The sequence below is a fragment of the Oncorhynchus mykiss genome, chromosome 15 (genome assembly GCF_013265735.2).
Source record: "Oncorhynchus mykiss isolate Arlee chromosome 15, USDA_OmykA_1.1, whole genome shotgun sequence".
Classification (NCBI taxonomy): Eukaryota; Metazoa; Chordata; class Actinopteri; order Salmoniformes; family Salmonidae; genus Oncorhynchus; species Oncorhynchus mykiss.
In genome coordinates, this window is record NC_048579.1 from 54,267,088 (window position 1) to 54,283,117 (window position 16,030).

The 16,030-nt window shown below is 43.8% G+C and overlaps 1 protein-coding gene across 1 annotated transcript; it reads left to right on the forward strand.

The window, feature by feature from the left end:
• The first annotated feature begins 242 nt into the window (after nucleotides 1-242).
• LOC110490325 (lipase maturation factor 2) lies at nucleotides 243-14,700 on the forward strand. Its single transcript, XM_021563652.2, has 14 exons — nucleotides 243-468; nucleotides 3,149-3,414; nucleotides 3,514-3,542; nucleotides 5,271-5,461; nucleotides 7,114-7,292; nucleotides 7,725-7,863; nucleotides 8,426-8,551; nucleotides 9,948-10,053; nucleotides 10,239-10,335; nucleotides 10,584-10,766; nucleotides 10,978-11,146; nucleotides 11,594-11,705; nucleotides 12,008-12,116; nucleotides 12,414-14,700. The coding sequence occupies exons 1-14, from the start codon at nucleotides 375-377 to the stop codon at nucleotides 12,735-12,737; spliced, it is 2,124 nt and encodes a 707-aa protein (XP_021419327.2). The 5' UTR covers nucleotides 243-374; the 3' UTR covers nucleotides 12,738-14,700.
• Nucleotides 14,701-16,030: the final 1,330 nt, after the last annotated feature.

Consider the following 16,030-nt stretch of genomic DNA (forward strand, 5'->3'; position numbering starts at 1 on the left):
ATGCATAGGCACTTTAATAACACTACTGTACCTGCATGTACATAAGTACCTCGACACCGGTGCCCCTGTACATTGACACATTGACTCTGTACCAGTACCCCCTGTATATTGCCCCCCTATTGTTATATTGGGTTTGATTTAGACCTTCAATGTCTCTGGTCCACAATCCAGTCCAGTTGGTGGCGGTAATGCACTTTAAAGTTGGTTGCCAACGGCGATATACATTCCACAGAAGAAGAAGAAGAACCACGCCTTCTGCAACATTCACTTATTTTTCTTTCTCTGCACAGCAACAGTTATTTATTCGTGCTGTGTTGAAAGACGTTTTAAAAAATATATAGATTTAGATTTAGCAGGAACGCCTAGCTTTAAACATGGGGGTAACCAGATTAACGCGTCATATGTTTTTATGGAGTATGGCAATTATTTACATGTTTGCTTTTGCATCCCTCTATGTCCAGATACCAGGTAAAACAACATTTTACTTGCGCCAATTTGTTAATTGTAATCTAAGGAACTTGATTATTGGTTGACTGTTGATGATCATAGAAAAGCATTCAGCTCTGCATCTTTGAATCGGGTGGATTCCAATTTTTCCATATGTTTAGCTTGCTTCCTCATATTCCAACTGTTGCGATTCTGATGATGAACTGATTTGTAGTTGCATCTGATCGGTAAAGTACACCGGGGATTGTAAATATAAAATACTGTCAAACGAAGTAGCCTAATATGTTTATCGGATGAAATGACCACTTTCTGACCTAGCCGGTGTTGTTGGGACTGATCGGGCGAGCTAATGACAACTTCCACGCGCTAAGCTATTTCGCTACATTCATTGCCTTTGCTACATTGTTACAACTCATGCACCGTAACTATAGTCTAGGCCTAGAAAAGGAATTCATTTTGATTGAATATTCAGTTTCAGATACTTTACATACACATATCTATATTGATGTGTTCGTATTTATTTATAAACATGAACTAGCTGTATACGTGAATGACTTGTTTATAGAATGGTCCCTCACGTACTAAGGGAAATCATACATTAACCTAGGGGAGACTTAGCCTAGTAAGAACCATCCTGAGCTCGCAAGTTCGTACGAGGCTAGGGCAGGTTGGCTTTATAAAGGAGAGTGAGGCCGGTTGGCAGCGATATAAGTGATGTGGCCTTTCATGCTATGGCCACGTCCTGACAGCACTGGTCGTTATTGGACAGATGCCCGTTTTAGATATTTGCTTGGGGCAAGTGGATGTTTTCTGGAATGAATTTGCTTGGGGCAAGTGAATGATTTCTTTGCACGGTTGCTTTCGTTGCCTTTTTTATGCTTAACCCTCTTTGAGGGTTAGGATTTTCCTCCAGATTGTGCACACATCAGTCCAGTATTCGAGCTTGGCTCAGACCCCTAACAGTATACAATCGATCTTGTAGTATCATTTTCATTTTTTCCCTGTCTAAATACAAACTTGTAGTCATGTTGATTTGCCATCACTGTCACTTTGTCATGCAGCCATCTTATTAAGCAAATTGTATGAGAAATGTACCAAGGTAAAATGTGTTTTATATTGAATATTGGGATGCTATTCGGTTTTGTCTCCTCAATAGCTATTGAACCAAACATTCCATTATTATGAAAATGAGATATTCTGAATCGGGGGAGGATTGACAAAAATCCACTGCTTATTCTTATTAAGGACATTTAGATTTTCTTTATGGGGGATTTAAATGTTCAATAGCTTTTCTATGCAAAACACTCTGACTATGAAAATGGTTTAGTCATAATCAGGGGAGCTGATTATACACTATCTTCAATAGCTCTTACACACTATCTTCAATAGCTCTTACACGAAGTGTGCCATGATTATGAAATTGATATATTCAGAAACGGGGGAGGATGGACAAAAATACATGTTTGTTTGTGTAAAGAAAAGTACAAACAATACACCTTGTATTCCAAAACGCCTGAAACCGGCATCCTACGCAGGATTTCTGACTAGACACCGGCAAATTGTAATCATCGTATACTTCTGCTAATGTTGGTTTCAGGCATTTTGGAATACAAGGTGTATTGTTTGTACTTTTCTTTACACAAACAAACATGTATTTTTGTCCATCCTCCCCTGTTTTAAGCAATAAAGCCCGAGAAGGTGTGGTATATGGTCAGTATACCACGGATAAATGCACGAAGCAATGCGGAGTGCCCGCATGCAGCCTTTAGTCATTGTATATTGGTTATATACCACAAACCCCCGAGGTACCTTATTGCTATTATAAACTGGTTACCAATGTAATTAGAATAGTATTAAAAAAAAAAAATCATACACGTGGTATATGGTCCGATATACCATGGCTTTTTAGCCAATCAGCATTCAGAGTATTATCTTCATAGTCATGGCATGCTTGGCTCAATAGCTATTGAGGAGAGAACCAAATATCCAACACAAAACACATTTTACGAAGTGCAAAATATGTGTACGTCCACTTGCAATCCTCTCCATAGTCACTTTACCTGGCGGCAGGTGGCCTAACTGAAATAACACTTGACAAGTGCTGGCAAGAGGAGATGCATTGAACATCAATCAGTCATCATTGCACAGTTTAGTGTTTGTTTTACTTGTATTGCTCTGCTTCTCGTCCCAAATGTGAGCATGCATCCAGTTGGTCCACTCTGTGTGCCAGGTATGTCCCAGGTATGTCCTAGTGGCACTTCTAGTCTCTCACCTGTCGTCTCAAGTGTACACTAAATACACTAGATTCCAATGAACTGTAATAAGACTAGCTGTATGCTTTCAGTCTTTTTTTAATGAAAAAGTTAGGCCATATTCCAATCAGTTGATCACAATCTTGGCTCAACCCGTAAGCAATGTTATGGTAATGTAATAATATTCTGGAATACCTAATTTAGTGAGATGTTTGAATTTCTGAACTCCCTTCTTTCACATGTTCCATTTGGACTGAATAAGCAGACAGCCCAGATAAAAACAAGTGTCTTGTTTCCACATACGTGACCATTGACCTATTTAGCAGGGTACCATAAACCCACTTACTGTAAGTACATGAACATGGCCTCTATTCACTAACCCCATTCCCAATAAACACAACCCCCCTCTGTTTTGTTTATCCATCCCTGCTCTTTGTCTCTGTGGCCAGGTCTCTATGGCAATGAGGGGGTCCTGCCTGTGCGCCTGGTGGAGCCCCGTGTGAACGGCTCCAGACCAGTGTTGGAGCAGATACATGCCCACCCCTCCCTGCTGTGGCTGGGGCCCCGGCTGGGTCTGGACCTGGACGCCCAGCAGGCAATGGAGCTGCTCTGCCTGGCGGGGGCGCTCTTAGCCCTGGGAGCAGCCTTACTGGAGCCCCTCCGAGACAGCCTGGTGTTCTTCTGCCTCTGGGCCCTCTACCTCTCCCTCTGTCAGGTCGGTGGGTGGGGTTGTCTGTCTGCCCATGGTTTGGTTAGATACTGTACATTAAATAAATGATAGAGTAAATGAATCAACATATTTTTCTCTTGACAGGTGGGTCAAGACTTTCTGCGTTTTCAGTGGTAAGTGATCTGACTTCTCCTATGGGCTGAATTGATAGAGCGAGACATAGGCTGCAAAGCTCAGACTTTGAAACAAAAAGTATTTTGTTTACTAAAGTGTTATTGCTGAAGGCAAAGTCTACTGGGACTGTGTGACATCATTTGTTTTTCTCAGACATGGGTTTTACTGCAAGAGCATTAGAGTCAGACAATAAACTGCTATTGGAACCATTTACCAGTAAAATTCACGATCCACTCTTCATAATTCTGTGTTGATTACTAACTACAGTACAGTGCACCAGTTGTCAAGTTGAGAATAGAACTGATGTTGAAAGTGTTTGTCCATATGTATCAGTCTTAGACATCATGCATATTTTATAGGGGTCAGCAGACTTTGCATTGAAGGACATCTATCAGAGATGTAATATGGACTTTTAGCTAAGCTTGGAGATGTGCTAGAATTGCAGCACATTTACTTCTGATATCTGTTTGTAGCAAAGCAAGATGGTGCAAGGCCAGGGCCGGCTGCCCATTAGGTAGGATTTGGCGGCCGCCAGTGGCGGCAGATTGACGAGGCGGCCTTTTCTGAGCTAAACTGACCAAGACGTACCTCAAACAACACATAAAACCTCACATAATTCTGCCCAAAAACAATGACAATTTCTCTCAAACATATGGGAGTTTTAGGTGAACGCTGATGACGCCCTGTGATAAGCAGTGCCCACTTTGTCAAAGGCAGGGTTGCAAAATATTTTGCTGGTCCATTCCCAGCGTGCCTCTCCAGGGTGTTGTTGGAGAGATGCATCCACCAACGTTCCGTCACAAACATCACATAGCAGATATAGTCTATGGTGGAAAGAGTATGCAGCCTTTTCTGTTGCCTACAGGCTGGAGATAAAATGTATGACAATGTAATCTGAGACAGACACTTTTTTACATCATTCACGTTTCTCCAATTAGCTTAATGTAAATGGCGCCCAATCAAATTAAAAATGCGCTGACAAGTTAGCGAACACCAAATCCCCTCCCAAAACATTCACAGGAATCGGGACAAATAAAGACCTAAAAAAGTATGTATTTTTCAGCGTCTGGAAAATACATGTTTTTCCACCACTGATATAGACGTATTTTATTGCGTCATTTCTTTTCGTCTTGCCTAGAGCGTCAGAACGGCCAGGACTGGGCCTGTGTAAGGCAGTGGTTTCCACAGCAACAGCAATTGCATGGAGTGGTAAATAGATAACACATAGTTGCCTGGTTTGTGTTTTTATGAGTAGTAGGTGTAGGTGTGTCTGAACTGTTTACAGTTAGGTGGCTATCCCCTAAGGCACACCATTTGGTTCTGCATAAAGAGAATGCCAACCTACAACCTGTTTTAAGATGCACAGCTACCAGTATGTTTTGCCGTCTCAGTGCCTCTGGCTCTAACGGGCATTGCTTCTACTAGGCTAACTGATTTCCTGAAAGGCAGTGCCATTGGATTTGAAGCTCAGTGAATATTTACTGTATTTCACTGTTTTGAGCAGGAATTTCATGTAGCCTTCTGGTGCAGGAATTTTGAGTGAAATGTAATCTATTGATTTTAATACATTTCAACTTTGTAATTTCTTTGAGACCTGAGACTTTGGGTAGTTCGAGGTATTTCAGTGCCCTATACATTATAGTTAGGATGTGAGGAGGAGTTGGGATTTTCTTTTTACAGGAAAATGGAATTTGATTATTAATGTCTCGTCTGATTCCCTCCCATAGGGACAGCCTGCTGTTGGAGGCGGGCTTCCTGACCGTGCTCGTCGCGCCGCTCAACCTCCTGCGGTGCGCGACGTTCCGTCATCATGACGCCGTGACCTTCTGGCTGGCACGCTGGCTCCTGTTCCGCCTCACCTTTGGCTCCGGGGTCGCCAAACTGGCCAGCCACTGCCCCAGCTGGTGGGGGCTCACTGGTGAGACGGGGGAACTTCTTATGACACAGAACTGTACTGTTCAATGTGAAGAAAAATATAAACGCAACCATTTCAATTAGGTTACTGAGTTACAGTTTATATAAGGAAATCAGTTGATTTAAATGAATTCATTAGGCCCGAATCTATGGATTTCACATGACTCGGCAATGGGTGGTCCTGGGAGGGCATAGGCGAGTGTGGGGGAACTTGGGAGCCAGTGTGAGGGGGAAAATGATGTGTTGACCTTATTGGTTTGAGATTAATAGTTGACAATACATACTTGAATAGTCCTATTAATGTTGTGGTTTTTATGGTCTCCACTCTAGCTTCCTGCAGGTAGTCTGGGTGTTGGGGACATGGGTTTTACTAGAGATAGCTTGAAGCTGACAATTGATTGATGTCTCGGTGATTTTTTTTAAAGCAGCCACATTCCAGCCTATCATTAGGGGTGCTTGTGAGACATATGTCTCAGTTCTAACGGGGCCTGCCTTCTATAGATAGAGAGACCCTGAAGGAATAGAAGAAACATTTCCCCCCCGCAGTTTTAGGTTTGGTATTTAAAGACCTGGTATTCTCTGTATGATTCAAGCACTCGGTCCGACAGTCAAGACTGTTGGATTGACGGCTTCTTTATTGCAATAATTAAGCAATATTGAATAAAGATGATTCTTTGAGGAAATGACCGTCTCTCTCACTTGAATAGAATTTTCACCACAGGAGCCAGGCCCAGCCAGTCAGAGTGAGTTTTTCCCCACAAAATGTCTTTATTACAGACAGAAATACTCCTCAGTTTCAATCCCGCAGGTGAAGAAGCCACATGTGGAGGTCCTGGGCTGGTGTGGTTTCACGTGGTCTGCAGTTGTGAGGCCAGATGGAGTACTGCCAATTCTCTAAAATGACATTGGAGGCGGCTTATGGTAGAGAAATGAACATGAAATTCTCAGCAACAGCTCTGGTGGACATTTTTTTGTGGTCTTATTTTGTCCCCAGCACAATGTGCACCTGTGTAATGATCATACTGTTTAATCAGCTCCTTGATATGCCACACCTGTCAGGTGGATGGATTATCTTGGCAAAGGAGAAATGCTCACTAACAGGGATGTAAATAAATTTGTGCACAAAATTTGGTACAAAACATTTTGTGTGTCTGGAAAATGTCTGGGATCTTTAATTTCAGCTCATGAAACATGGGACCAACACTTTACATGTTGCGTTTATATTTTTGTTGAGTATAGCTTCGGGACCGCAACTAAATGGGAGTCTGTAGCGACATTGGGCTGAAATTGGGACTCCTGATCCCAATGTCAGACCAGTTTCCCAACAGACTCTCAATTAGTTGCGGTCCTGAAGCTATGTTCAATGGTACGAGAAATGTGATGTGCTGTACAAAGACTGGTTGAGTAATGATAACATTGGCTATGATTGTGCATCATGTAATGGGTATGTACCTCGCCCAGCGGCAGTATGCGCATTCGCTTCCATGATGATGATAATGATGATGCATGGAGCCTCACTACACATCAGTGTTCAGGAAAAATATAAAACATGTGATCTCAAAAAAGGTGTGCAGTGTTATGGGTCAATCTTTACTCATCCATGTCTCATACCCTTCCTCCCCTCTATCACCCCATCAACACCCTCCCTCTTCCCAGCGGTGAACCACATGTTTGAGGCCCAGGGCATCCCCCTGCCCTGGTCCTGGTTCATCCAGCAGCTGCCAGACTGGTACCTGAAGCTGGGGACTGTCGGTCTGTTGGTGACAGAGATCGCTGTGCCCCCCCTCTACTTTGCCCCCATCCGCAGCCTCCGACTGGCAGCCTTCTACATTCAGGTGTGTGTGTGGTTACACCAGCAGCTGCTAAACATGAGCATGAAAAATATCTGAGGAAGGATTGAACACACAGAAATATAGGCTTCCAGTTTGTTTCAAAGTTTCCACCGTCCGCCTAAATCGCTATCAAGTGTTGAGGTCTGGTTGAGAGAGGAAAGGTTCAGAAAGACACGTGAATAACCAACTACCTACAGTACAATTTATCTAGTCTGTTATCATCCAGGGAATCGCCAGACCCCGATGCTGCTATAAGGCTTGTGTGTGTGTGTGTGTGTGTGTGTGAGAGACTTTTGTATGTTTGACACCTAACTATACACATGTCTTAAGGGATTTTGAATGTTGCAGGATTGCGACCCCACACGTGTAATTTGCATGATGCCTTTTATCTAACTATATCTACTGTACCTACATCTCTCTGTAACTGATAACCAGGCAACATACCAGGTGAAGTTGATGTTCTTGGGGAACTATGGCTTCCTCCCCCTTCTCTCCCTGGCTCTGACTTTCTCCCTGTTGGACGACGACCATATCAGCTACTGGCTGGGCCACGGCAAGAAGAAGAGAACCAAGAGTATGACCTCATTCTCTTCTTATGCAACCTTCAACTCTCACTTTTAACACCAGAGTAGACGTTCAGGCCAGATTTCTCCCTAATACAGCATTATCCACACCCAGTATGGTGTTTTAAGCTGGTGGAAGGTACTATAAAACACAAAGGCTGTTACAGTAATGATCAGCTTCCTTTCTTTTCCTATTCTGCCTCTCCAGTTGGCCAACATTGACATTACACAGTGAGGGGTGCATTGTTGAGTGCATGCCAGCAGAACACTGGTTCAGTTCCGATGGGTGTCCTTGTGTCTTGATGGTAGGGAGAGGGAAAAAAGGGAGGGGGGGGTTATTGTTTTATTCTCGGGCAGAGTGGTCTGATCTGGCAGGATGTCAGGTGTTGTCCTGTTTAAACAAAAGACATCACAGAAGTACTTAACTGCAGTTAACATTCCTAATGTCCTAAAAGGTAACCTCTTAACTTAATTTACAAAGTACGTTTTTAGTAGCTGGACAAAAACAAATGATGGGCTCTGTTTGTGATACTAAGAGTACCTAATCAAATTTATTTTTGACCATGTATGCAGCCTGGCCCCAAACCATAATGTCATTGCTGGTTGTACTGGCTGTATTTGCTGTCATCATCTATGGAACTAAAGTGCTCTTCACACTGGAGATCGACTGGGATGCCAGGACTATAACCTCCAAAACCGGTAGGTTATCATCTATATACAGTGCATTCGGAAAGCATTCAGACCCCTTAACTTTTTCCACATTTTGTTACGTTACAGCCTTATTCTGTTTTTAATTGCTCAATCTACACACAATACCCCATAATGACAAAGCAAAAACAGGTTTTTAGATTTCTTTTGTGTAATTTGTCTTTTTTTTTTTTAAAGATCATATTTACATAAGTAGGTTTTCATCAAGGATCACTCAGCACTAAGGTCTGTTCATATTTGTCTTGATCCTGACTATTCTCCCAGTCCCCCCTGATGAAAAACATCCCCACAGCATGATGCTGCCACCACCATGCTTCACCTTAGGGATGGTGACAGGTTTCCTCCAGACGTGACGATTAGCCTTCAGGCCGGAGTTCAGTCTTGTTTCATCAGAACAGAGAATCTTGTTTCTCATGGTCTGAGAGTCTTTAGGTGCCTTTAGGCAAACTCCAAGAGGGCTGTCATGTGTCTTTTACTGAGGAGTGGCTTTTGTCTCGCCACTCTACCATAAAGGCCTGATTGGTGGAGTGCTGCAGAGATGGTTGTCCTTCTGGAAGGTTCTCCCATTTCCACAGACGAACTCTGGAGCTCTGTCAGAGTGACCATCTGGTTCTTGGTCTCATCACTTACCAAGGCCCTTCTCCACCAATTGCTCAGTTTGACCGGGTGGCCAGCTCTAGGAAGAGTCTTGGTGGTTCCAAATCATTCCCATTTAAGGATGACGGAGGCCATTGCGCTCTTGGGGATCTTCAATGCTGCAGACATTTTTTGGTGCCTTCCCCAGATCTGTGCCTCAACACAATCCTGTCTCGAAGCTCTACAGACAATTCCTTCGACCTCATGGCTTGGTTTTTGCTCTGACATGCACTGTCAACTGTGTGACCTTATATAGACAAGTGTGTGCCTTTCCAAATCATTTGAATTTACCACAGGTGGACTCCAATCAAGTTGTAGAAACATCTTCAAGGATGATCAATGGAAACAGGATGCACCTGGGCTCAATTTCGAGTCTCATAGGAAAGGGTCTGAATACTTACTTAAATAAGGTATTTCTGTTTTTTACTTTTAATAAATTTGCAAAACAATCTAAACCTGTTTTTTCTTTGTCATTATGGGGTATTGTGTGTAGATTTCTGAGGAGTTTTTATTTATTTAATCCATTTTAGAATAAGGCTGCAATGTAACAAAATAAGGAAAAAGTCAAGGGGTCTGAATACTTTCCGAAGGCACTGTAAAATAGTATACCTAGTGACCTGGTAGGTTAATATATTACTTTATATCTAATGACCCAGTAGAGTTTCTCCATTTCATTTCCTGTAGGATGTCAGTCATTGATACATTATGTTCATGGTTAAGTGATTTGTCATGTATTTGTCCTGTTTTGTAGCCTTCACCCAGCAGCAGTTTGGCAATTTGTTGAAGCTTGTGACAGGACCCACTATCTGGGTAGGAGTTCTCTCTCTCACCTGGGAGGTGGTGGCAGCCATGCTGGGGTGAGTAGCCTATTTCATACTGAAACTGTATCTGGAATTCAAAGACGGTGGTAGATCTAGTTCATATCTAGTTCCTTTTCGTTGCATTTTCTGACCCCAGAACAGTGGTCTGTCCGATGCAGTGTGAGTCATCCTTGTTTTGCGTTAATGTCCACTGATCTCAGATCTGTGTTTACTCCCCCTAGGTGTGTGTGTGTTAGAGGGTGCCTCTGGAAGCTCTGGGGCCTCGTCCAATGGGCTGTCTTTGCCTCTGCTGCAGTCGCCGTGTTTGCTATCAGTGTGGTGAGTCACACCTGTCAATCACACTGGGAGCCTTCTGATTGGTTAACTTTTTATTTCGTACTTGCATTCATCTACTGAGTAAAACCCATCTAATTACTTTAAGTCGGTGTTTTGTGTAATAGTGAATCACTTTAATGAAGACGGCATACATCTACCGAATTGGTTTGTTGGAGTTACTATTGGTCTAGTAGATAGCACTTTTTTATAAGATTCTCTCTGATTGGTCATGGTGTTTTCCTCATCCCCAGGTGCCCTACTCTTCCATGGAACAGGTGTACAGCAGTAAAATCCTACCGGAGGTGAGACAGGCCTACAGCCTAGTGGAGCGCTACAGACTGGTCAGTGCCTACAGCCTGGACAGCAGGATGACAGGGGTGGCCGGGAGGTCAGAGGTCATCCTAGAGGGCAGCATGGACAAGAACACCTGGACGGTAAGAGAGCGGGGACCAAAATAATAGTTATGGATGAAAAGTTTTCAGTTTATTTTATTTTTTCTCATTTCAAAATGTTAGATATGGAATGTCCTCAATCATGTTATCTTCCTCAACTACTTGACTTTTATCAAGTAAAACAATCGGGTATATATTTCTGCAAAAGGTGTATGGTGTGTTTCAATGAACCTTTCCCCATTGGCCCTCTTAGGAGATAGAGTTCATGTACAAGCCGGGGAACGTGGGCGTGGCCCCTCCAGTGGTGGCCCCCCACCAGCCACGGTTAGACTGGCAGATGAGCCAGGCAGCCCAGGGACTGGCCAAACAGAGCTCCTGGTTTACAGGCCTAGTGCACTGCCTACTGCAGGGAAATAAGGATGGTATGTACTGCCCTCTGGGATAATGACTTCTATTTTTCAATTAAAGTATAAGAGCACATACGTCTTTGTTTTAATGAGGAAAGGTTGCATCTGGCAGACTACTTGTATTCTGGCTCTTGGTGGGGGGTTTTAGGCCTGTGGTCTTTACTAGGATCAGGTCCCCCCCTGTCTATTTAATCTTATTGATTATGATCTTAAAGGAAAAACTGATCCTAGATCAGCACTCCTACTCTGAGACGTGTTATGAATACGGGCCCAGAAGTTGACTGGTATGCGCCTGCCGTGTAAAACCGCTAGTCAGTGTGAGGTGGGCGTGATTTACTCACACGTTGTAGATCATTAACCGTCCAACAAAGAAGAAATATCAGCACTCACTCAGATGACCACATACCTACATGCTGCCCTACGTCGCTCACACATGACTCTGTATCTCTCCCTGTGTCCCAGTGGTGAGACTGATCCAGACAGACTCAGCCCAATACCCATTCAGCCAGGCTCCCCCGGTCTACCTCCGAGCCAGCCTCTACCGGTACTGGTTCACCCAGACCACACAGGACGGGTGAGCAGCCTACGACGGCCACTACAACAGTGGGTGTGCTGGGGAGAGTGTTAATGGGTTAACCCGTGTGTTTCTTAGATCATTCATTCATAAAATCAGTTAAGATATACAAGTGAACTTAAATATTCGCTATATTAAGTAATGTTGTTCACAGAATGCCCACAAAATGTGCAGTATGGTATACTTACAGTATGCTAATTGTCAGAATTCGTTAAAGCCACTTGATACAGGTATTCAACCAGAAACAAATCAAATAATTTTCCTATGGTATTGAGTGGTGTATTGGTTGTCTTCCCTGTCAGGTCTGGTCCTAATGAATGGTGGAGGAGAGACTATGCAGAGGAGTTCTATCCTGCAGTGCAGCTGGGTGACCCTGCCCTGGAGGCCATGCTCAACCAGCACGGACTCAAGGTAGCTAAGCCTTTTTGCTCAACTGGGTTATGTTTAAACTTTGTATTGGGCTAATAATATCAGTACTGTGGCTTGTGGTGATAGCCCCTCAATTTCAGATGTGGTGCCACATGGCGTGCATCTGTCACATGGCGTGCATCTGTCACATGGCGTGCATCTGTCACATGGCGTGTGTGTATGTGGTGTATAGCCAGGTGTACCAAATCTGATTTCTCAGACATGCATACCAACAACACTCACACTCCTACGTGTCTTTGTTGTCTATGTACATGTGCTTACATATTATCTTATGTGCAGGAGAAGTTCCCGATCCAGCCCAGTCCTGACTCTCCTCTGGCCCAGGTTCTGAGGCAGGTGCGGGGCCACGTTCAGACTCTACCCGGCCACCTGGTGCTCTGGTCCCTCCTGGCCACTGTCGCCACCATCTGGCTCCTCAAAACCCTGCTCTCCGGGGTCCTGGGGGGCCGAAAGGCTAAACCCACCCCAGCCGAACCCAAGGCCAAGAAGGCTAAGGACCAGTCAGCAGAGAAGAGTGCCTCGGCCTCCAGTCTCAAAGCAGGGAGGGAGAACTCTGAGGAGAGTAGACGGGATGCTGACAAGAGCCCTAAGAAGAGGAAGTGATGCGGGACTGTTGCCATGGGACTGCCTGTTACGTTCTTGTTGTTGCCCCTTGTCTCGGGATGGAGGGCGAAGAGAAGGGGTGTTACCTACATGTAAATCTCAGGTGTTTCTACAGTAACTGCCAATCCGACCAGCTCTGTGACTCGGAGACCACCACTGTGGCCTTTTATTCAGTCAGTTCTCATCTGTCTCTCACACACACACAAACACACACGCGCGTATACTGTACATACACAAGCAAAAACCGTCTATCTTCTCTGTGCCTCCTTCCGTCACCATATTCTCAGGTCCGCCTATGGATGACTCTTCAGACATGCCAGCGGGTGAGTCCCTGACATTACAGTTCAGTGGTGCTTTTACATGAGCTATTTTCGTGCTTTGCCATGTTCTTCAGGGAACACTTTATCTGAATTCTGGGAATGCATTGATACATTTTAACGGTTGTTGTCCAACAGCTGTTTAATCTTGTGCTATATCTTTGATGTGATATTCAGGGTCCACAGTCGTGCTAGGCTGAGTGCAGTTATTGTACCTCAGTGAACCCTTTTCGTGGACCGCTGAGATCAGTTTTACTGTATCAGGCAGACTTTTTTTTATTTTTTAATGTCAAGTTGTCAAGTGGTTCCATCTTTTGATATCAATACCCAGGCCCTCTATCCCGACCACGAGAAACTGTATAGCGACATCGTCACGAATACTGTATTCTGGGAGCTTTGTCCTGCTAAACCCTTTGCCTTAGAAATCTGCAGATTGCTGTTCTTAACTTCAAAAACCCTTTTGTCGCATTCTTTTGAACAGCTTAAAATGCATAACTGCTACTAACAAATCTCTACATTCCACATCTGTGTATATTTGAGACGTAGTATTACTTAAGCTTTGTGTATTAGGTTGAAGCACTACTGCAAAATGACTGGGCTTTAAGGAGAAATTCCAAGCCCTTTGGTGCTATTCAATCTGTATCGCTAAATCATTACAGATTGCGTGATAAAAATGGAAAGATACTTTTTGCTGGTCAGTGTTTTTATTCTTGACTGTATGTTGAAACTGAACACTTAGATTTGACAAGTAAACTACAGATGAAAAAGACAAACATTCCGTGCTTGTCAGAAACCTGACTTTCTATCTAGGTGACAGGTGTGCTTGTGTCCAATACCATACTAACAGGTCTGTATGTTATGTGACGGAGTCTGTGGCTTGGAGCTTCAAGCCTTTATAGTGATTCGACCCGGGCTGATTGTTCCAATGACCAACAGGTGGTGCTCTTTGTGTTTCTGCATTTCTTCATGGCAAATGTACAGAGACATGTTCAGTGTGAAAGAGCCAGTGACTCTCTGGTAAGGATCTCACCAATGAAGTATGGGGTTGTAGGGTCAGCTCCTGAGTGTGGCTGTGTTGGTAGATGTCATGGGGGTGAATCGCTGGGGTCACCTATAAAGAGTAGTAGCAGTTATGGGGAAAAACCCCTGGGGGGATAAAGCGGGCACTTCGTTTTAAAAATATATTCTCATTTAAACAAAGTGCTTAATTACGGTAGTTTTCCCTCTATAACCACTGCTATTTGCTGTCTGTGAGTCACGGGGGGAACCCCAAGAATTTACCCTGTCTGCTTATGTTATCACACCCTTCCTTATGAGGAAGCCACTCCAAGTGGCCTTGACTCACTGACCTGCAGAGTCCTCAGTAGGCAACAATGCCCCAGAGTTCAAACCTACAAACCCATGCTTATGGGGCGAGATCATGACACCAGAGCCAGACTCATTCATGCTTATGCTTTGCTTCATAATTTGACACTGAGAGTTTGGTTGATATGTATATTTGGCTGTGGTTAAACATTTTGTTGAGTGTGTAGGTTGGATGAATGGAAAGGTTTGCTTAAGCTTTGCTTCAAACGTTTTATCAACAAAGACGGTTGCATCTGGTTATCTCCGTTTCATACTATTAAAGATTTGAAATTGTGGGTAAACCCTTTTTGACAGACACTTCAAATACTTTCTTTGGTTAATTAACATATAAAAGATACATCCCATTTTAAAGATCAGTATAAGATTTCTTTCACGATTATGCCACAGGTAGACTGGTAACATTACTAGACAAGGCACTCAGATTGAGTCCATAATGAAGTGGTTTTGTGGGAGACTGAGTCCTGTTTGTCCTTCCTAAGGCACTGTCCAACTCAGAGGAGAATAGTCCAAAGATGGAAGTCTTCGGGCTCGATTCAAGCTGTTTAGCTCTTTACATTTGACGGTAATGATCCCGCATTCACTGAGAATGCATTCATGGTAAATGCTTCTTATGTTGGCGCAATCGGAAATGACCTTTTACATTTCAATATTGCCGAACATCCGCGATGCTGATTGAATTGAGCTCTTGATAGTCCCACAGTGCTGCCCTCCACTGGTCAACATGTGTACAACATGCAGCAGCACTCCTCACAGCTTCATCAGAGGGAGAGGGAGGGATGTGACGTGTGTCTCTCTCAGCAGTCCTGGAGCAGGTCATACGGGACTCTACCACCTGGTGTTTGTCCTCCTCATGTTAAAACACATGTCATCTGGAGTTATGGTATCACCCCTTAGAGCAAAGGTGCTACTACAACACGTATAGTTCAATGGCATTCATATTCATGCACATATTTTCTCTCCAGTGGTTGGTATACAAAGAAAATGGGGTGGAGTCACTTACAGGAAGCTATGATGGAACTGGTTCACTTATGGCAGGGGCGGAGGCACAAGTGGGGTTAACTATGCTAGGGTTGCGGTCTGGAGGTGTCTCGTCCTCATCCTGAAAAAGGTCAATTATCAAGTTTGAGGTTCCCCACGTTTTATTGTACATAGCTTCTGAACAAACAGAATAGCAGTACACAGCTGATTGCCTGCAATGAGACAAAGGCTCATTGTTTAATGATGTCGGAATGTTGTACAACAAACACACATTAAAGTAGTGGAACTGGAATGGTTTGTTCTTGTGGGAGTAGAAGTGGTAGGCTACAAACCCAGCCCCAGCCATCAGCATGATCAGTAGCACAACTCCAATCCCCATCTCTGCCTTGTAACCCATGTGGAGCTGAGGGACCAGTCACAGATAGGGTCAGAGGTCAGACAGGAGTCCACCAATACCTGACCATACCAACTGATTTAGGATCAGTTCTCACAATTTGAGTCAGTCCTAATCTTAACCATAAACATCTCGTCAGAGATAAAGGAGAGAAACTAAACAGAAAATGATGTAATAATCTCACCACTAACCAAGGGGGTGGGGCTTTGGGATCCCTGTAGCACATGGATGATCCCATT